The sequence below is a fragment of the Camelus dromedarius genome, chromosome 8, assembly GCF_036321535.1.
Source record: "Camelus dromedarius isolate mCamDro1 chromosome 8, mCamDro1.pat, whole genome shotgun sequence".
In the NCBI taxonomy this organism is placed as follows: domain Eukaryota; kingdom Metazoa; phylum Chordata; class Mammalia; order Artiodactyla; family Camelidae; genus Camelus; species Camelus dromedarius.
This window is the reverse complement of record NC_087443.1, coordinates 41,031,729-41,053,627: the sequence shown is the minus strand read 5'-3', so window position 1 is coordinate 41,053,627 and position 21,899 is coordinate 41,031,729. Positions and strand designations below refer to the sequence as shown.

The following is a 21,899-nucleotide window of genomic DNA, read 5'->3' as shown; positions in this document are numbered from 1 at the left end:
AGGAAAGAAAGATAAGTGAGAAAAAGAGAGGAACGAAGACACTAAGTAGACCCACGGTCAGAAAAATACTGGGAAAACATAATTCAGAAGGATAATACTGATGCCCTCTGGGTGACCTTGGCCTCCCTGTGTTGAATGTTGTGTCTACAATGGACAGCGATTATTTTCATGGTGAGGAAAACTAAGTCAGAGGACTCACGGGATGCCCCAGGAGATTACAGATAATCAAGCAGGGAGTAAAAGTGGCACAAAAGGGATTCAATGCCATCAAAGGCTCTCCAAGAAGTCTTCTATGATTGGACATGCATAGTTAGCAAGCCAACCTGTCTGTCCGTGGTTTGCCTACTTCTCCTTAATTGTCCCTGGGAAACACACATCAGAGACAGCCTCTGGAGCACTGACAGGAGAGTCACTAAAACTGAACTTGGGCTGACTCGTTTCCTCCAAGTGGATTTCACTCCAGGAGTCGAGGAGCAGCTGTCAGTGCGAGACCTTCAATGGGAAGGTAAAGGTAAATGCCTTGAGGCCGGCCCAGGACAGAAGGTCCAGCTTGTCACTCAGTGTAGAAAATCTACCAAGAAGACGGAGACACCTGCAATGGAGGTGGGAGTGGGTGGGTGGGGGGTGCCTGCTGCAGAATAAGCCAGCGCTGTGCTTAAGGATCCTGGGAAAGCCCTGCACCTCCAGAGGACCCCAGCGCCCCACATCCCACACCACCTTCAACGCTCACTCCACAAACCACATTTCCTGCTTATGAAAATTAATGAAATTTGGCTCTGGGTTTAATTGTCCTATGTAGAATCTATCTATCTATGGAATATATATAAATATGTATATATATATATAGAGAGAGAGAATATATAATATATATGTAAATGTGTACATGTAAATATTTTTTCTCTATATAAACATATACTTTTTATTTCTTACCCTTTGCTTTTAATAACTTCAGCAAATTTACTTTCCCCATCATAACTGACACCTCTCACTAAATACACTTAGCATAAAACAGAACTCTCATTTCTTCCAAGTGTACAAGAGAAAGAGGAAAGGAGTGGGGAAGTGGGAGGAATGAACATTTGATGAATCAGTGCACTGTGCTGGACACATCAGGATCGATTTAATTTTGTCCTCATAACCTCTCTGCGATAGCTGTTATGATGGATGAGGGCACAGAGGCTCAGAGAGGTTAAGTAACTGCCTTGAGACGACTCAACAAAGGAGTGACAATGGCAAGACTCAAACCCTATGTGACTCCACAGCTCTTGCCCAGACCCATTTGCTGTTTCCACAGAACCTCCAAAAATCAATTTTCCTATGATTTCAGAGATTCCTCAGTAGCACTTTCAAAAGAAAAGAGGCTGGATTAAGCACTGTGTGCAGAAACAGCACAGATCATATTAATAATTTAGGTTCCACTAAAGCTGAAAGGAAGCTCCAGGAAAGCAGGTCAAAGCCGAGAATGCCAAATGCACCTAAGAACACTCTCCCTTCCTGACACTGAGAACAAAATCCTAACTAATCCATCCCAAAACAAATAAATCAAAAATAATGCTTCTCAGATGCCAAATGGATGGCTACATAATTATTTTAATCTCATCCTGTGGAAAATCCACTGAAACCTGTTATATAAAATCAAATGACAAGCAGCAGTGAAGACAGGGCTCTTCCGTGGGGAGCTCAGGGAAAGACCAGGGTCTGGACCCACACACAGCAGAGCAAGAGAAAGCCCCACTGACTTACCCACACTGAATGTCTGTGGAAAATCAGCACCAAGGCTCACACGTGCCAGGGCTTAACACAGTCCCCAGGGAAAACACGTATTTTAAATGTATTCGTGGTCACCCTCAAAGATCCAATTTCAGCTAAGATGAGGCACAATCAAAACCTTCTGAAATGAATCACAGACTGGAAATGAGGACGATGATCAGGATCACTAAGTCCTCGCTAATGAAGACAAGTGATGTGTGGATTTCAGACGCCTGAATTACCAGTATTAATACAGTAACTTCATTTGGAATGAATGTGGATGGAATAAATGTGCCTAACAAAACCATTTATTTTTAGATGGCAGAGAACTGCTCCGCTGAAGAGGCATAGTAAAGCAGGATCGTTAACAATGGCCATTCTTCAAAGGAAAGAAATTAATTGTATTCAGCATTTTTAAACATCGGTATGGTTATCTTCCTGTTACGTAGGGGCAGGCAAATGTATTTTGAGTGTTGACAGAGCTAAGTAAATATACTCATTATGTTATTGAATTAGGCTGCAGTGACGGAGCCACCGCGCAAAGGGACAGCAGGTCTCTACCGGAGAGGGAGGGAGCAGCGAGCATTCAGTGACCTCAGAACCTTCTAGCACATCCTCTCTCCTCCTCCCCTAAGCAGCCGGGTAGCAGGAATGTGGCCGGGAATTATGAGCCTGGACATCTTGAGGATTTACTAATAGAAAAAAAAAAAAAAAAAAAAAAAAAAAAGCGTGGACAAATGGCTTCCCCAGACTACCATAAATCCACAAGTCCAATGTCAGTGATGATCTTTTTGTACCTGATTCAAAATTGCTGTGCTTTGCAATAATCCTGAAAGTCCCCATGTAACATGCAAAGATAAAAACAGAGCTTAAAGTCATGTATCATTATTTAAAAAGCACTTCTGATTTAGTATTTATCATGTAAAACAAATGAATGATAACCTTGGTGATGGTGAGGCATAAAAATGATTAGAAAGCTGACTCAGAAATAGTGAAAAATGAAAGTATAAGACTTCTCCAAATGCAAGAATTTTACATGACCAGTGAATAATCTGCAAGCAGAACAGTGAAACATGGGTAGGGAAGGCCTTCGAGTATGACAGCTATGGGGTCAAGTTCTGCCTCTCCTTTTTGCTGTTACTGATCAGTTCAATGTCTGAGCCTCATTCTCTTCATCTGCAAAATGAGAATATTGCCACCTACCTCAGAGGGTTCATTTAAGTATTAACAGAGATAACCGCCTATGGCACCTACCAATTACATTATCGTAAACTCGCTTACAAGTTTCCTATTGATTCACACAGATGCTGGCTAGTAAAGCCTAAAATCATCCATTCTAAGTAATAAATTTTTAGAAGACTTTAATTTTTACCAACTTGTCTTCCCAAATTAAAGTGGTTTTTTTTGTTTTGTTTTGTTTTGTTTTTAAAAACCCATTGTTCTTACTGTCAAGGGGGAAAAAAGTATCACTTCATAAGACCTAAGAGATCTTTTCTACCCTGAGGACAAAAGAGACTGGCAAAGCCCATGGAGACTCAAATTCTAACATTTTGTCTGCCATCAGCTGAAGTAGCTTTTTGATGGTGGTGTTAATTTCTTACCATTCTACAAACTGTATTTTAATTTTTAATCTAGGCCCCTAAAAATTAGTCTGTTTTGAGACCCTGAGTGAGTTGTTCAAAACCAGCTTTCCTACAGTTTTCTCATAAAAAAAATGATAAGGCGTGAGATGGACGGCATCGGCAAGTACATGGGAACACAACTCATTTCAAAACCCAAGAAATTAGCCAACACAAAATAACCTCACCACTTATCTTCAAAATTACAAACGTCTGGGAATTAATTATATTCACTTCTTTATTTTACCATTAATACGATAATGATCTTGTCAAGGTAGCATGCATTTCAAGTAAATGTGTAAAGTCAAAGTGCCTTGAAAGTTAAGAAAATTGATTTATCACATCCAGTATCATCACTCTCCTACCTTCCACACCCCACTGTGTACTTTTCTTTTAGGAAGTGATAAATCACAAGAAGGATTCTATTAGGAATTTTCTAGAGGCAGAAACCCCAGCAAGGCAGTCCACGGTCTAGGAAAGATTCAATTTATGGAGCCTAGTATTTGGGGGAAATTGTGCTCTCAGTGGTTACTGGCAAGTGATTTGGGTCTGGTGGGAAGGAGGGGTGAGGAGTGAGGCAACAAGCACAGGGCTGGGAATCAGGCGGATCTGGGTGTGAATTCCAGCTTTACACTTGCTAACTGTGCAGCCTTAGGCTTGCTGAAACCTTCAGAGCACAACTCCCCTAATACAGAGAATTAGAATAATACCACCCATGCATGAGGATTCAACACAGTACTCAAGGCACTTGATAGAGTGCCTGGCCCGCTGTAGTTCCCCAATGAATTATAGTTCAATACATGAAAGAAAGGGTCAATTATATTCCATATACTTTTGCTATTGGGAGTCTCACTGTACTGTCCTCTTCAAAAAGTGAAAAATCACACAGAGCCTATCATAAAGATGAGAGACGTCCAGGATTCAGGTTTTTCTATGTGGTTTAGGGTGAGTGGGAGTATTTAAACACACTAATAATTCTAAGTGGTAGTTATTGAAGTGGGCCAGTTTGGTCTGGGGCAGGGTAACTTGCTGCGTCTTTGACTGAAAATGGTAGAAGCCCTCCCCAGGGGCAGTCTGAGAAAGAAGAAAGAAGGGAATGTGCTGGTAAAGGAAGACAGTAAACAGGCTGCTTTGAGTTCTGAAACGAGGTATAAAAGGTGATGACTCTATATTGGCCAAATTCATCCCTCTTCTTTTGGTCCCTGACTATGCTGCAACTGTAGTAACATGTATAGGCACGCTACCTAGAGGGGGTGATGAGCTAGTTGGTAATGAAATACAGTGTGTGTATATGTATCTGTTGTAGATATACTACATAGGGTACATTGTTTCTTTTCAATAATTATAATGCATAAACTATCCAGTGAAGATTGTTTCATTCAGCCCAATTGAGTACTTTTCCTTTATAAATAGTTCAACATTATGGCCAAATCTGCAAAATAAAGTTCATCTGTTAAAAGAAGTATTTGACACTTCGATCCTTACATCCGGTTCTTAAGCTTTCTTTAATATCTACCTAGTGTATCATTTAACTACTGAAAGAAACTAATTAATAATAGTGTTAATGAATGGAAAATGTATTTAACATGAGTCTTTGGGAGTATTTCTCAAAATGACAGATTTCAATTCCCCAAGGGCTAGAGAAAAGTTTGCAAAGAGCTGAATTGTAGGACTCAAGTTGCTGTTTGAGGATGCCAATCTATTAGTAACATTTTATTCATCAAATAATTCGAGTACTTCTGCCACATAAAACTTCTTAAAACCATTCTCCCTTTTCTCAGTTCCTCTGCCTCCTTCCTGGCTACAGTCACTGGATTACACTTGCGAGCCCACACTCTAAGGGAAACTGGAAGCCCTTGGAAGTATCCCTTTATGCCAGGAAATTGCAAAACTCTTTTACAATATTTCTACTCTTTACAATATGTATGCAGGTAAAGGATTAATATCCCTACTTGACCAATAAGGAAACTGAGTTCCATAGAAATTTAGCTCAAGTCCGCACAGCTAATCAGGAGCAGCTGTGATATAAATGCACATCTAGCCCCGAAGCCCACTCTTTCCAGAACCATCAACTGTCATAATTAGCCCTCTCCCCACATCCTCCTCCTTATTGCCTGCCTACTTTACTGATGTTTTTAATCCTTTACTAAACAAAATTGACTGTCTTCATACCCTCTTCAACTGTACAGACCTCTTACAAAATTATATTTTAAGATAAAATAATGCTGTTTGTATTAAAATCACAAGGTTTCTAGGGGATCTGCATGTAGACTATAAACATTTCAGTAGCACCAACTCCCAGTCACTAGGAAATCTTGGCTTCCTTCGATCCAACCCTCTCTGGCCAGGTTCCCTCCCTCGGTTCTCTTCCATGCGGTCCCTACGTCCTTCTCAGAAGCCGATGGTACTAGGTGGCTTTTGTTCTGGCAAGCTACAGAGCTGCCAGGTCTGAACATTAGTCTCTACACATTCTAATAGGCTGCATCTAAATTCAAACAGAACTGATGATACGATCCTAATTAGTGGGAGGCCACCAATGACTGAGAAATAATTTACTGGAACCGACTCAATCTAAGTTGAAATCTACCCACTTTATAGGCACTCCTGTATTTGACAATGATGGTCCGTTCTAGTTCATGACACCACTTTGGGTCCAGGGAAGCATAATCTTGAGTGAATGGGATAAGTGCCAGAAAAGTCTGATTCGTATGTAAAAGATTCAAGCTTGATTTTCATCTCTGTGCTTTCAACTCTTCTACTTTTAATTTGCACAAACTAGAAACACCAATTTGGGTAAAATTACAGCAGAGTGCTTGTTTCCAAATGTTACCTTTCCATACAAGTATAGAAATTCTCTTTAGAATAAAACTGGGATTATGTAACTGACAGCACAACATCGTGCTTAGAAATTCTTTTTTAATATTTAACCTATACATCAATCAATAGATATAAGCTAATGATTCTTTTTTTTTTTTCCAGTGACTGGGTTCCTCTTAATTCTTTTAAATGTAGAATTACACTAACTTAAGTGTAACAGTTTATACAGCATTTAGATTTTGCAGTTAAATTTAAATGATTTAAGTCGTAAAAATCCCAATTACTAAATAGTTGAACTTTAAACATTTCAAAGGTGGTAATTCTTCTCTTGACGTAAGAATTCACCAGAGATGCCTATTAGTAAGGACCTCCCTTAAAAAACCTATTCTGTGGAGGTTCTGACGGCCAAGCAAGGGACTCACAACCTCAGAGACCTTGGCTCTCAGCTCAGCTACTTCTGTAACTGAGGCAAGTTACGTAACAAACTCAAGCTTAGGCTAATACCTCTGTACGTATGGATAACATTACAGCCCAAGACTGACAAAAATTCAAATAAGATGAGGAATGCAAACGGCACCCAGCACACTGTAGATCCATGGAAAAAATACTCATTTTTTCCTTCAGTCCCTCGCTCCTCCCTGTGTACAGTCAGACGAGCAGAATCTAAAAGAGCAGGTAGATGGACCTAGAGGGCCCATCCTTTATCTTACCTGTCCCCTGTTCAGTGACAGGCACAATGGAAGTACACAGTACGTTTTAGCTGATGAAAAGATGCAGGTAAAATATGATGCGATTAACGTAAACTTCCCTAATAATATACCTGTAAAGAGTTTAAAGCACTGCTGAATCCTTTTTCCTCAAGCATGCCTACGAGAAGCTAACACTTTTCCATACTGAGATTCAATAAGAGACACACACACACACCCCCAACAATATATCTTCAAGCCAAAGGAAAATTAAAAGACAGGAAAGATCATGGGCCTGAAGAGTAATGAAGGGATGCAGTATGTTGGTGACAACGCCAACAAAAAACTTTAAAATCACATATTCAGATGTTAATAAATGTATAATTTATCCCTAACATGATCCTGTACTGTTTATTAAGGTAACTAGTCAAAAGCAAGAAAATGTTACTTTTTTTTTTTTAATTGAACAGATGATTTTGTTAAGGGAAAAACGTGCCATGACAGTAACAACGCACAGAGAACCAAGCAGCTGACAAGTGTTACTGCACTGCTTCCCTACGCCTAAGTACATGCAGTGTCAGGGGACAGAGGTCTACAACCTTCCCTACGAGTGAGCTAAGCCTTCTTCGATCCACCCTGCTCCAGGTGGGGAAGAGGGGAAACAGGGCAGTGGCCTTATGTGCTCCCAGGGAGCTTCCCTGCCTGGCTGCAGTGAGTTGACTTGTTGGGACAATCCCTGAAGGCTCAGGATGGAAACTGTCTATTCATTCTCCCCTCTACCTGCCTGCTCATTATGAACTCCAACAGCTACCACTGTATGACTCTTACTTTGTGACAAGCACTGTTCTAACAGTAATTCATTGAAATCTAGTATTAATTCATTGAAGCCCTGTGCCTAAGTATATACTACTATTATATTCATTTTGCAGGTGAAGAGGCTGAGGCATCTAGAGGTTAAATAAATCCCACAAGGTCACACAAGCTAAGTTACAGCGCCAGCATCTGAACTCAGTCTTACCCTGTAGTGCACGTTCTTAATTGTTACCCAATACCGCCTCTCACCTACCCAGGCCATCCACTGATCCATCCATGCGTCCACCTCTCTCCCTCCCCTCCCTTACATTACCCACCTTCCCACCCACCTACCTACTCTGCAAGCCCCAGTTTGGTAGTAGCTGAGTATGATACCACCTCTGCCCTCAAGGAGCTCACGGCCTCCCAGGTGAGACACACATATAAACACATAATTACAGTACAGAATATCAAGTATGCTGATGGAGAAACCAGGCTCCCTAGAGATCTGGAGCCCATCCACTCTACAGAGCAGGAAACAGAGTAGATCCCTTTTGTCCCATTAGGGTCCACACCACCCTCTCCCCTAAAGCCTCACCCTGCCTGGCATCTTACATCATGGGTGCCACAGGCACCTCGGTAGCCAGGCGTGGGACAGCCTGGACAAAGTCTGGAAGCACCAGCCTTCTAGAGTAAGAGATTGCACTCAACAGTTCATGTCTCCCGAAATATGTTCTCAAATCTTTAAATTGCTTTAACCCTAAATGACCCTGCTACAGTTTCGTAACAATAAACCCAATGGTCAAATACAGATTCCGAAGTCCTATGACCCCAATTGAAGTCCAGGCCCACCACTTACTAGCTGGATGACCCCAGGCAAGTTAGTCTCTTTGGGCCTTGGTTTTAGCTATGAAAAAAATAGGGATGAAAATAATACCTGCCTCATAGAAATGGTGCGAGAAAAAAATGGAATAATCCACAGGGAACCACTCTGCACGCTGCCCGGTGTGCAGTGCACACTCTAGACATTTCTCTTGTTACTACAGCAACACGTCTGAGGATCTGAAGTCCTGGTGTTGGTCATTTTTCATTTCATTTTCCAAAATTAAAAAAAGAAATTCTTAAGGTAAAACATTAAAATCTATTGCAGAGGGTAAGAAAAATAGATTCATTAAATACTGAGTTTCTTAGAGGTATAAAGCCTGTTTTTCCAAGGTTCCAGATGTCTAGAAAATAGCTTATCATTTAGAAGATTCTCTGAATCAAGCCCAGTTTGATGTACAGCTGTGAAAACCTTAACTACATACACTGTATAGTGTTAGGAGCACAAGTTAAAGAGTTCGATTCTCCAAACTGGAATCTCAGCTCTACCACTCATCAGTGTGGTAATTTTGAGGGAACAGCCTAAAGACTCACACCTCAGTTTCCTCATCTGTAAAATGGGGATATGAAAAATACTTTCTTTGTAGGGTTGTTGTGAAGATTAAATGAGCCTCCATCTCTGAAAGCAATTTAAAACCCTACCTGGTACATTTTTAAGAGGTCAAGAAATATCTTGGGAGAAAAGAAATGAATCCAGGAAATTTAATTCTTTATCTTCCGCTTCAAGCCAGAAACTTGGCACTTACCCTAGAATCTGATCTCCCCTTCACATCCTACGTGTAATCCATCGCCAAGTTCTACTGAGTCTTCCCCTAAATATCTCTCACTGCAACACCCCTTCTCCATCGTCAGAGTCTCTTCCCTAGTTCAGCATCTCTCAAGCCTGCATCACCATCAGTGCGTACTGACTGCTCTCCCAGCTGCCGTCTCCGACACTGATGGCTGCGTGATGGCTCTAAATCCAGAAAGCTCTTCAGTCTCTTCTCTCTACCAACACCATTAAAGGCCACTCGAGACCCTCTCTCCTTTGAGCAGGATAATTTCCATCCTGTACAATGGGATACCAAGGCCTTCATGACCAGGTCCCTGACTATTTTTCCAACCACATTTACTGCCATATGTCCCCTTTGCTCCAAAATAATGTTTGTTTCTTGCATACTCCAATGTTCTCTCCGACTTCCATCACTGTGGGCACGGGATTCCTGTCCTTCTGCTGGTCTATCCGGCTCACTCTCCCTCCAAGGCTCAGCTTTGCTGAGAACATTCTGTGTGCCCATTTGAATTGAACTGGGGATCTTCCTGTGGTTCCCTCTACATGGAGTGCTTAATGGTGCTCCTCTCTTCCTCCTTCCTCTGCAGGGAGCTACCGGACGGTTGCCACTCTGCCTCGTTTAGCTTGGTCTCCAACATGCAATGCACTGCCTGGTGCCAGAGGTCACTCCATAAATGAATGAATGAATGCACAAATGCAAAAATGAAGCAATGAGTATTCATTCTTACTCTGCCACTAACTGGCTCTGTGAGTTTGACATCAATAATTGGAAAGGATATTAATCACAGAATGAATTGCCACTATATCCCAGTATATTCCTGTGTTACGTACACAAAGAAGGGAATTCCATAAATGTTTCCTTTTTTAAGCATAAATTTCCACAGGTCACCTCAAAGTTTGTTTTTTTTTTTTTTAAATAGGATATAGCAAATACATATAAGCATACACTAAAAATTATTGAATAAATTAAGGTCAATTCTCTTACTATTCCTCACTACTGAAATGTATTTTATAGTTTATGTGGACAGAGAGCAAAACATGTAAGTAACATGGCACCAGAAGCCAATGGCTAACAGGGAAAGTACAGGACCAAAGAGCATTTGTGACTTCTAACCCTCGGGGCTCATGGTGGCTTGGACCATCCACTGACCACCACCTGTGAGCCAGGGACCCTGCTGGGTACAGGAGACAGATCGTTCCTTCCTGCAAGTTACTGAGTGAGGGCAGGGATCCAATACTATCCACCCAAAGGCCCTGCCCACCTTTGGCATGACTCCCACTTGCTGCCAACCTTAGCAGCCCAGCAGGAGAGGAGAGTGAAGGGGAAAATGTAACAGAGAAGAGCAATGGCAAGTGGGGCTTAGATACTTATTGAAACTTTTTTCTGCTTCAAGCCAGAAAAATTGGTGATAAAAAGATTAAGGGTCCATCCACCTAGATGAATTCCCTTTTAACAAACAGGAAGCTTTCCTTTCTCTTGACACTGAAGTTGTTGGGCCAAGAATAAAAAACTTCGTTATTAAAATTCGGCTTCTGATAAATTCCTAGAAGTCTCCTACTTTTTTCTTTGATAGGTAATCACTTATTCATGGTTATCAATATTCAAAATAGACCAAGTATATAATCCATTGAGCTTTAAACTAATGAAATGTGAGCCCAATGTTAATTTCACAAGTGCATTATGATTTAATTATAATACTTAGCAATATCCCATACTGCATGATTCTGTGTCACACAGATATATTCAAGAAAGGTTCATCTTGGGCTTGCTCAAACTTGAATTACAGAGGTACCATGAATCGAAATCCTTATTTTACAAATTAGATACTCTGAGTTTTTCTTCAGCTTCTGTATTTTATGATTTTGAGAGTACTCACTATGACTTTTAGGGAATTAAAAGATCCTAAAGGGTATTTCTGCCTATGAGCAAGAGCAACAATCCCCGTAATAACCCACAAAATATTTAAAAGCAGCTTTTCCAACTGACATGGGGCCTACCACATGGAGCAGAGTAGCCCAGAAACCTTAATCAGGACTCTGGAAAAAGGAAGGAAGAAGAAACTCAAAGTTGCAACAATTTACTTCGTGGAGAATGAGTGTTACATATGCTGTATCACAGAAAGATCTAGTGGTGTCTTCCACGTCCCCGAACCTTAACTTGGCGCACTAAAAGCGGTCTGTGCCATCCTTTGACCGTGGACATCACGTCTTCCATACTACATGTACCTTTGGTGGGGAGTATACATACTGCACTGTGCTACAAATTAACAAGCGCAACAGCAATGACAGTGTGATCCACGAGCCCCTTTCTGCATCTCCTCTGTGAGTGCTCTGAGAACAAAACACTGAAATCTGCCTGCACATTGACAATAGCGATATTGATATTTATCCATGTTCCCTTCTGGTTGCTAAGAGATTTACACTGGACAGACTCTGTTGTACTTGTAACAAAGCATTTTGGTCCACAAAGCATTTACTTCAGTTCAGTGAGTCCAGAAACTCCCGTTGCCTCATCCCTTCCTTATTTTGCTTCCAGGTCAAACGGCGGACCAGGCACAGGGGTAGAGGACTTGTCATTGCTCCCATAGGAAAATGCTGTCCGTCAGCCTGGCTCAGCTATTAACTCTAGGTAATAACATTCAGGATGATACTGTGTCTTTATACAAATACATGTTCCTTTCTCAAGCCAGTTTACCACAGTGGTGGTGGCGTGGGGTGGGTTGAGATGTGTGGACGGGGTTAATCTCCAGTGACCTACCCACAGACAAACCTAAATTCAATACAGTTAGACCTAGCAAAACATGGCAATTTCATCGCAGCTCTGCTGTGCGAGGCTCTGAAATACACCTGCAGAGAATCTCCTAACTTAAGTTTGTACTTTTGTGAAAATATATTCAAGTTTATTGATGAGAACACTGAAGTGGGAACTATCTCTGTTTAGCATCTGGCAGGAAGACAACTGCAGTCCTCCAAACTCATTCTCACCAAGTCTGCCATGTCACAGGAGGCAGGGAGCCCTTCTCTCTCCAACCTAACTCCGAAGCATAGGCAAAGGTACCACAAACCTCCCCATCACTCCTGAAGAAAGGGCCATGTGGTGGGTGAAATCTGCGTGTCATTTAGAAAGCACATGCATCGCTGCTCAGAGCAAATTAAAATGATCTTCCCCTTGGGAATTCTCACAAAGAGACATAAAAATGCTTTATGACCTGACTTCCATATTCAGCTCACAGAGGTTTAGTCAATTTTCACGAATTGTCATGGAAAGAAAGTGCTTTGGGGTCTCACTTCCCACTCAGTACCTAGGAGTCATATTTAAGGGCACAGCCACCAAACAGTAAGTACTCTCAGGCTGCAATAACACAGCACTGACTTAGAATATTCCCCTTATTTGCTCCCCTGCATCAGAATATCAGTAGGAGATGATCAATGCTTATGATTTGATCTAAAGCCATCAGTGCTAAAGGCTGCAAGTCGCTGCCATGTCATAGGAATTCCTGCATTCAGGATACTCACTCTTACCCAGCAGAGAAAAACGAACCTCTATGATTTTATCTGCATTTAACAAACGAAAGTTATTTCCAGAGGCTTATTTCCATTGCACAACCTAACTAAAAGTACCTTATAAAAATGAGAGGCAAAAGGAAAGGAGAAAAAAAAAAAAGCAAAGCAGGAAATGACTTTTCTGCTACGCCTTTAAGGTCACAGATCTGCCTGAGAAACACACACATGTGACACAGTTCTAGCACAAAAGCTTCTTTTCCACGAGAAGGACTGTAAGAAGTACAAAAGCTGGCTCTCCGGCCTCTCCCTCAAACCTAAGTCACCGCAGTCCCTTTAACCTTGACCGGGCTGGGAAGAAACTACTCTTAACTCCTTGCAACACCTTTGTGTCCTGGAAACCTGCCCATGCCTCTGTAAAGTGAAAGCACACCTTCCGCATCAGCACTGCAATCACCCCCACACAAGATCAAATCTCCCCTTGCCTTGCCCATCCTACAGCCGCGGTCTACCATAGGGTTTTCATCATCTGTTCCCAATTTACACACCCAACTTACACACCCAATTTACACTCTCCACAGCACGTCAAAAGAGCCCCAAATGCTTCTCACAGATGTCAAGAGATTAAAACAAAACGAATCCGGGCAAGATCTCTGCTCTGGCACACATAGCTACCTTTTTCTTCCGATCCCGGGACCGTTTGCGGTGTTTCCTTTTTTTCTCCGGCTCTTCTTCGGTATTGATTTCTAAATCCCTGTTTTTCTTTAATTGTGAGGCTGCATGAGCCATAATGCATTTAAAAAGATCCTCTCAAGCACGCGGGGCTCCCTGGTAAAAGGTGATATCCTCAGGCACCTTTAATCAGGCTTCCAGCAGCATTCCGCTCCCTGGAGAGAAACCTTTGACTAGAAGCAGGAAGACATTCAAAATGCAAAGATCCTGTAGACGCTGAAGCTTTAAAAACCCCCACGACGGTTTCCAGACTTCACGTTACACCTTCCTCTACCTGAACCTTTACACCGGAGTGCAGCCATCCTAATGCATTTACCGGAGTGAAAAAGACAGCCGGGACAGAGGAAGCTGTATTATGGCTGTATCCCCGGCCACCAGCTGGAAGTGTCTAAGTGATTCCTCGGAAGGGGGAATGCTGCAAAGGATGCTTCTCCGAAGGGAAAAAAATCAAGAGTCACCACACATGCAGAAGCAAAAATCCAGCACTAATTCTGAAAACCTATTTTAGAATCCTTCGAAAAAAAGACAGGGCTGCAATTTATACATCACCACTAGGTCTGCACCGAGCATAATTTAACCCGTAGTAGAATGGAGCCGTTCCTACTTTAGTTTAACTGCTGATGGTAACAAAATATATGAAATAAGGTTATACAGAATACCCTGAATTTGGCTAAGCAGATCCTGACTGCATGATGGGGAAAACAATGCATGCATTGCCCATCTCAACAGTGCATCCTTTATGCTGAACTCTCATCCTAAATGCAGTTTGTGGGGGAGGACTACAGAAGGGCCTGTTGTCTTTTAAAAACAACATGCTGATTACAACACATCATACAGAAAGCCGTGAGCATGTTGGGGTATGGAACAGATGCCTGGTTCCTAGGAACCAGTACTCGGCTCTCCTGAGGTCCAAGGGTCAGAGAATGGGAAATCTGTGCTGTCATCAGGGGCTCTGAGTCGCTGAAATGTGGATCTGGTGTTCATGTCAGGGTGTGCTTCAATCACCTTACTATTTTTGCCACCTGAGTCCTCAATGACCGCAGCCTCTGAATATTCATGAGGTGAAGTGAGGCGGCAGCAGTGCTCAGGGCCTGCTGGGGTGTCTTCTGCTAGGATGCATGCACTGGAAGAAATGTAATAAGTCAGGAGTCATTCACACACACCAACACACGGGATCCACACAGCGTTATCAAGAAACGGCTTAAAAGTCAGACTGGACCTAAAACATTTGGATCCTGGTGAAAAATCCTAAATTCACCAAGAAAATGAGCAGAGGGGAAAAAAAAAAAAAAAAGATGGTGCTCTGTTGAAAGGAATTAGTATGTGTGTTTCCAATACCCGAAGTCCCTGACTTTGGAGAGCCGTGCGTTTGACTTTGCGGGACGGTCCAAGTGTGTGACAGCGCAAGCAGAAAGTCCAGAGGTGTCAAGCGAGGATTCGGGGGGGTGGGGTGTCTCTGGAGCTGTCCTTCGCCTGCTTCATAAAGAGCCCCACGTGTGAGTTCCTGCCATCGACCACTCACTGTGTTTCTGATTTGGAGATATCCCTCCTTCTTCCCTTGTAGGCTGCCTTACACTTTCTGCCAGGTGGTGACAGACAACAGAAGGGAAAGGAGGACCATGGCCACGAGCTCCTAGTAGCAGTGGTCCGCACGCTCCTCTCGGGCCTCACTGTGAACCACGTGAAAACCACTCTGGTCCAACGTCCCCGAGGGCCTACTGCGTGCACTGGTGCTCATGGGCTCGCTTTCCCCCAGAAACTATCTATGTGAACGAAGAGTTCTGGAAAGGTTCTCCACTGTTTGCGAAACCACTGGAAACTGCCGTCTGACAGATAAGGGGGGAAGGAGGGTGCGGGATTAAATGTGACTCAAATCCAAAAATGATAAACTATATTTGGATCTTCATAATAAGGATGTGTTTTTCTATCAGAAGAATTTTTTTCATTATAATAGTAATAGGTAAAGTAGAGAAAAGAATAAATGTGAAAACTTTTGCATGCTTTCTCTCTCTATACGTCAGCTGTACTTTTGAGGAACATTCATACAATTTCCTTTCCTTCTTTTCAGCAAGCTGAAGAGGACAGCCAGCTCAAAAAACTGGCTGAATTCCCACTGGCTTCAAGACCTTCTTTTTCCCCTTTCTTTATAGACAGTAATGATGCCTTAAAATGTATTTATAAGCACCCTTGATCAAGGTAACCTCTCCATCTGAGGCTGGCAAAGCTACACTTTCTCATTGATCTCTATCAGCAAAAGCTTAACAAGAAATTAGAAAAACAGGCTCAAATATTTTCAACGCATTTCTCTCTGGAATAATTCTTTGCTTTCCCAAATTGTTCTGAAGGTGGAAAATCTGTCACAACTTTCATGCCACCATAATATGAATTTTTTTGTTACACTGGATTTTGCAGGAAGTGGTTAACCCACCAAAAATAAATCCTAAGACATAGCTTGTTTAGATTTTCTTTCGTATAGAAAATATGGGCTTTTGTCCGCCATTTCTAAACTAGAACTTAAAACGGCAGCTGCCAAGGAAGGCAGCCCTGTGAGTCCTAGATTTTGACTGTAATATTACTAAAGTCTTAATCTCTTTCTCCCTTCCCAGCTTACACCCTGATAGGTACCTCTGTACAGATAACAAGCTCCTTGTGTACTTGTTCTCAACACAAAGCCATCCACCCAAGATTGGCACAAATATTAGCTTTTATTCCTTCCAAATTGATTTGAAAACAGTTCTGTTAATAATTCTAGAAAGCAAGCCCTTATAATAGCTGAAACAAACATGAAAAGACCTTTTAAAAACTTTCTTCTTTGGCTGAAGTTTTATTAAACTTTCCCACTTCAGTCTCAAGAGTCTGTTCTCTTCTGGGTGATTACACAGAATTAGTTTGAATCTTCAGAGTAAAACCGATCGTGCAGCTGGGACAAGAGTATATCTCTGAGCAGAGTGGCAGGTCTTGGACAGCAATAAGAAAGAGATGCAGACACAGCATTATGGCAAGCACCCCATGAGAAACAATAATCCAAGGTTCCAGAGTCCAATGGTCACCCCTGTACATGGTCACTTCTTCAGCCCTGCTCCCTGACATTGGCCATGAGCGTGTAATGAACAGGACTTGCACAGGATAAGGATGGCCTATGCAAGGAATGTCAAAGCCTTGGAAAGTTCAGGAAAAACAGTTCTTAAACCACTTCTCTCAAGCAAAGGGAAAAAAATGTTCTGGTTTTTATAAAAATCTCAGATACAAGAATTTCTAAACCACCCTTTCAAATGAAGTCAAAGGTGATCTTTCAAACTTTTATTAGCTGCAGAAATCTTTCCTTGAGTAAGACTTATAGGAAAGGCATTTAGAATAAATGTGACACTGGAGTTGCCTGGCCGAATTGAAGGCACAATGCCTTAGAGCCCCAGCTTTTCAGCTCCCCAGCCTTCCTCCAGAAGGCAGCTTGGACGACCATGGTTTGAAATCGGGCACATTGCAGCAAGGAGGAGTCCTGGTCTTTCCCTTGTTTCTACTTTTACAGCCAAGTTAGACCAAAAAGTGACTTCCTATTCAATGGTTCCTCATAATCTTGTTCAAAATAATTCCTAATTTCTTACCAGAAGTGACACGTTTCATCAAGAGTCCTTCCTGTCCACACATAATTAGAGTATGAAACCAGTACCCAAAGGTTAAGGGTACTTTCCAGTTTGGCATCTGGAGTAATAGTTACACTGCTCTACCTCCCCCAAATAATTTCTAATCCAGGAATCAAAAAACAGTGACTACATATGCCAGTGAAAATAAAACCAAATCAATACACTGGACATTGTCCGTAGCCAGGGAATTTGTCTCCCCTCAGTTTTGGCGCACACCTTGCCAGGATTTCAAGGTAAGCTTTGACTATTCTTCGGCTAATTAATAACTTAACTACTCTCAGTTGTCATTTCATACTGTGTCTCCACAATGTTGAACTGAGCTGACACACAAACACTGTATTTGATTTCTCTGGTCATCTTGAAGCCACAGTAGCTGCGCACTTTGAAAAAAAAAATATGACACAGTGAGGTGGAGAAGTGGGGGGTGGGGAGTACACAAAAGAACACAGGATGGGAGTAGAAAAGAAATGAAAGAGAAATTGCCTCCAGCCTGCTAAGGAGGATGCACCTTCCCAACCCTGCCCCCGGCTCCTGGTAACCGGCAAAGTGCCTGTTTTGACGGGATAAGAACTATTTCATGCTGCACCCACTTCAGCTTTCTCAGAAGCAGAGAGCAGCCTCACTGAAAGAGAGTCAAAATATTTTTTCTTCAGGAAGAAAAATGAATCCATTGTCATTTCATTAATTTTGGCACCCTAGATAAAGATGATGTCAAGAGACCTTGAGCAGGTTCTGAACAGTGTGGGGAACAAAAAAGAAAACAAGCACTAAACCTTTCAACAGTTATAAATGACAAGAAGGCACCCTAGGAAATTCTTAACTCATAGTCACAGATTCTTTTTCATTTTCAGATGAGACACATGAAAAAAAAAAGTGACTAAATAATACTGAGGGGCTGGTGGTCCTTTCCACACTCCTCATAGGGGGTGGCGCCTTTGGATAAATGAGCAGGGGCCTTGGTTCCATCTGTCTTAGCACTCGGTCTGCCCTCTGTCCCTGGAGCAGGCTGTCTGTCCAACTCACCGGCCTGACCTCAGCCTGGAGTGAGCCAGCTGGCCCAGGGTGCCAGCTGCTTCTGCCACCTCACATGGGCGGCGGGGGCAGGCGCCCCGGGACTGCTTCCCAGCAGTCTCTCCATCACACACATCGGCTGGCAGAGACAAGGGGATCCCTCACCGTGCATGGAAGACTGGGACAGGCACAGCCCCGAACTCTGTCCAACCCAAGAAGGTAGCTGGTAGTGCCTGGTGAAGCAGTGAGTGGAAAGCTGGCACTGAGAGTTGTGAGCAGACAAACTACTTCCTCTCTGCACCCCTTTCGTACAGGAGAAGCAAGCGGGACCAGATGACCATAGAGACACCCACTCACGAACCCAAAATGCAATGATCTGAGGTGGTAGAAGGTGGTGGGTGTTATGGCAATAAAGGAAGATATAAAGATAAGGTTTACTGAAGAAGAGTTTACAATCTGGGCTGGCCAGTGCAGTAGCCACCAGCCAGATTTAGCTACTGGGCACTGAAATATGACTTGTGTGACTATGGAGCTAACTTTTAAATTTTTACTTATTTTAACAATTTAAATTTCAAAACATTCTCAATTAAGATACTGGAACACATTCAAGTGTGTTTGGAACAATTTGGATATGTGACTCTCCCTTTCCAACTGCAAATTTTATGAAATAAAATACAGATCAAGTACTTCTGATGATAATTTAGAACCACACTGAGACATAAAATACACACTGAATTTCAAAACAGTATGAAAAAAAGCAATGTAAATGTATCTTAATAATTTTATATATTGATTCATGCTGAAATGAGAATATTTGGATACATTCACTTAAATAAAATACATTGAAATTAATTTTGCCTTTTAAAAAGCTTTTTAAAGTGGCTACTTGAAATTTAAAATTCTATGTGCAGTCACAATTTATTTCTATTGGACAGTGCTGTAGTCTGTATGAAGAGCTTATATTAACAAAAAGAGAGCCCACCTTGCCAATAAGTATTTTCCTGAAGGCAGATATTTCTCCAAACAAGCATTTGAAGACCCTTAGCAGCCGGTCATTATGCTTTCTATGTGAAAATGTGAAGCACAGAAGTACAGTATGTTCTTAGGCACCTGTGCTAAAAGCAACATTCACGTACCCATGGACTTGCTTACTCAGTCTGCTGGTCACGAGTTCGGCAGTGGGGACATGTAAGTGCATGAGACTTGGTCCCTCCCCTCAAGTAATCAATGGGAGAGAAAGACAAGTAAACCAACAATTACAACACGTGGACAGGGGCGGTGGAAGTGGGTGAGGGGACATTTACTACAGAACCAAGAGAAAGCATGCAAAACAGTGCTTTCTAGGTCGGGGATAAAGACTCTCTTCTCCATCCAGAGAGATTACAGCTTCACAATTCAATGCTTTGCACTCTGGTCAGCCTGGCCAACTGCTCATGCTTGAACAGATACTATGGGATCCCCTTCACGCCCCAGGCACTGTCATAGGCACTGGGGATACAACGGGGAATAAGACAGACGAGGCTCCCCCGCTGCAGCTTCTGTCTTTGTGAGCATGGGACGGGGAAAGTACACCAGTAAACAAATTACCGAGGAAGAAAATTTCAGACAGTAACAAGCGTTATGAAGAAAATAAGGCATATGCCTGAATTCAAAGTGTCGAGAGAAGGAACAACTGTTCACGGGCTCCCTGCTTCTTTCCATGTTTAGATTCTCCAGGAAAAATAAATCAAGATGGTGAGGAGCCAGTTGAGACGAGTCTTCCACTCTATTAGGGTAGTAAGTCCCCCCCAAAAGTTCTCTAAACCAAGACACTGATTGCAGTGGTCGAGAATGAATATGAATGGTTTCTCAGTAATGTGGTCAGTTCAAATATACTTATTACCGAAGATAAAGAATAAATATGCTTTTGTATGAATTTTCCCATAAGCTATCCGGATAACTATAGCTTCCATTACCTTTTATTAACTTACAGTTTAATAACTATTCCAAAAAGGTTGATGGAGGACGTCCATGGAGTAATTGAATAAATTTTCCTATATACTTGTGGAATCAAGTCTCATTGTTCCATGGCCAAAAACAACCTATTCTATGAAGTGATAGTCTGATGATATTTCACTGAATCCCTGTTACTTAATGTTTACATTAGAATCATACTTCAGGTGGCTCACAGGAAAAATAATGCAAACCAATAAGGCAAAAGAGCTCTTCCCCCAACTTTGCGACAAGGAACTTTAGGACCTCAAAGAAGTCCTCCATCCTTCCTGAGTCCCTGGTTAAAGCCTCCCTCCTGTCATACACACTCATGCTGAAACACAATTGCAGGAAGGATGCGATGAGTGGTTCACGTGTGCTGCTTCTGCTGGCGCATTCTGATCAAGATACAAGGAAAGTAAGTTCACTTTCAACACATTCCTCTCAAGAGAGAACTCAAAAGTGAAGGTATGAAGAAGGAGATAGGCTCTGAAGATTCAGGAAAGCACTGGCATCTTTAGTGATCATTTGCTGACCCTGAATAAGATATATATATAGAGAGAAGGGGGGTGGGGGAGAGGTGCACAAAAGAAAGCAAAGATGCTTCGTTTTGAATCGAGTATCTAATTTGTTGACTCAGGAGGTCATATTATCGTGGCCAAGGGGAAGATCATAATAACTTACCAGGCCAGATGCTGTAGAGGAAATCACACTAAATAGTCACATATTCACATTAAAACTCAGGTCATAATTCTTTGTCATATTGTGGACACTATCAACCATGCAGAGATTTACGTCTGACAAAAAAGAAAAACAATTCTATTTTCTTGGATCCAGCACTAACTACTATAGAAAGAGCTACATGCAGAGTTTATAGCCACTCCCTTCTGCAAAATGGAAATAACATTTGGAATAATGGGAATACGTGTTTCTTACCAGTATGTTTTTATAGCTAATGTTTGTGAAACAATATGATCACCACAAATGAAAAGAACAGAACGCATAGACACATTACTGAGTTGGGGCAGACCGTAATACAGACTAGCCCCCGGGGTCCCCCTCTTCCCACCTGTCCTACAAGCTTGGTAAGTCTTGGTAGGTCTTCTCTTCCTTGTTGATTAAGAAGGCAAACTTTAAATCAGACTAATTAAACTTTCTATTCTACGTTCCACCACTTGGCACCTTTTACTCGAATTTCCACTGTATCATGCCAGGATATAATCATAAGAGTTAGTATTGGGACATAAATTTATGTTTGGGGGAAAAAGGTGTGAGGCACTTAAGATAAAAACTGAGTACTGTTTTCTTATTCTTTTCCAATTTCTCCTAAAAGAAAGGGCAAAATGGGGAAATATTTTCTCAACTACACAGTCATTCAGGTAGACTGTGTCGTACTCATTTCTTGTATCTGCTAAGGGAGGGGTCAGTGAACATTTTTGGGAAGGGCCAGACAGCAAGTATTTGGGATCCTGCAGGCCGGCTAGCCCATGTGTACCTGCTCCACTTCCCGGCCGTGGTGCACAGGCAGCCAGAGACGGGGGTTAAGGAGTGAAGGTGGCTGCAAGCCAATAAAACTTTATTTCTGCGTCCTGAAATTGAGATTCACGTTACGCTCACGTGTCACCCAGTATTACTCTTCTTTTGTTTTCAATCATTTAAAAATGGAAACACAAAAGACACAAATAAACTCACTTACAAAACAGAAACAGAATTACAGACATAGAAA

General features: G+C 42.0%; 1 protein-coding gene across 18 annotated transcripts in view; it reads right to left on the bottom strand.

Annotated features, from left to right (window-relative positions):
• The window catches only part of ANK3 (ankyrin 3), a 594,595-nt gene that overhangs the window by 290,179 nt on the left and 282,517 nt on the right, over positions 1–21,899 (bottom strand). For 9 of the 18 annotated variants that reach the window (XM_031461251.2, XM_031461256.2, XM_031461259.2 and 6 more), the window contains exon 1: positions 13,494–14,230. The exons of 5 other annotated variants lie outside the window; for them this stretch is intronic. In XM_031461251.2, coding sequence (XP_031317111.1) covers positions 13,494–13,607 — 114 coding nt within the window. In that variant the 5' untranslated portion in view covers positions 13,608–14,230. Of the gene's footprint in view, positions 1–13,493; positions 14,231–21,899 lie in introns of those variants that run through there. 4 more of the 18 variants (XM_064488141.1, XM_064488148.1, XM_064488149.1 and 1 more) reach the window with 4 other exon arrangements.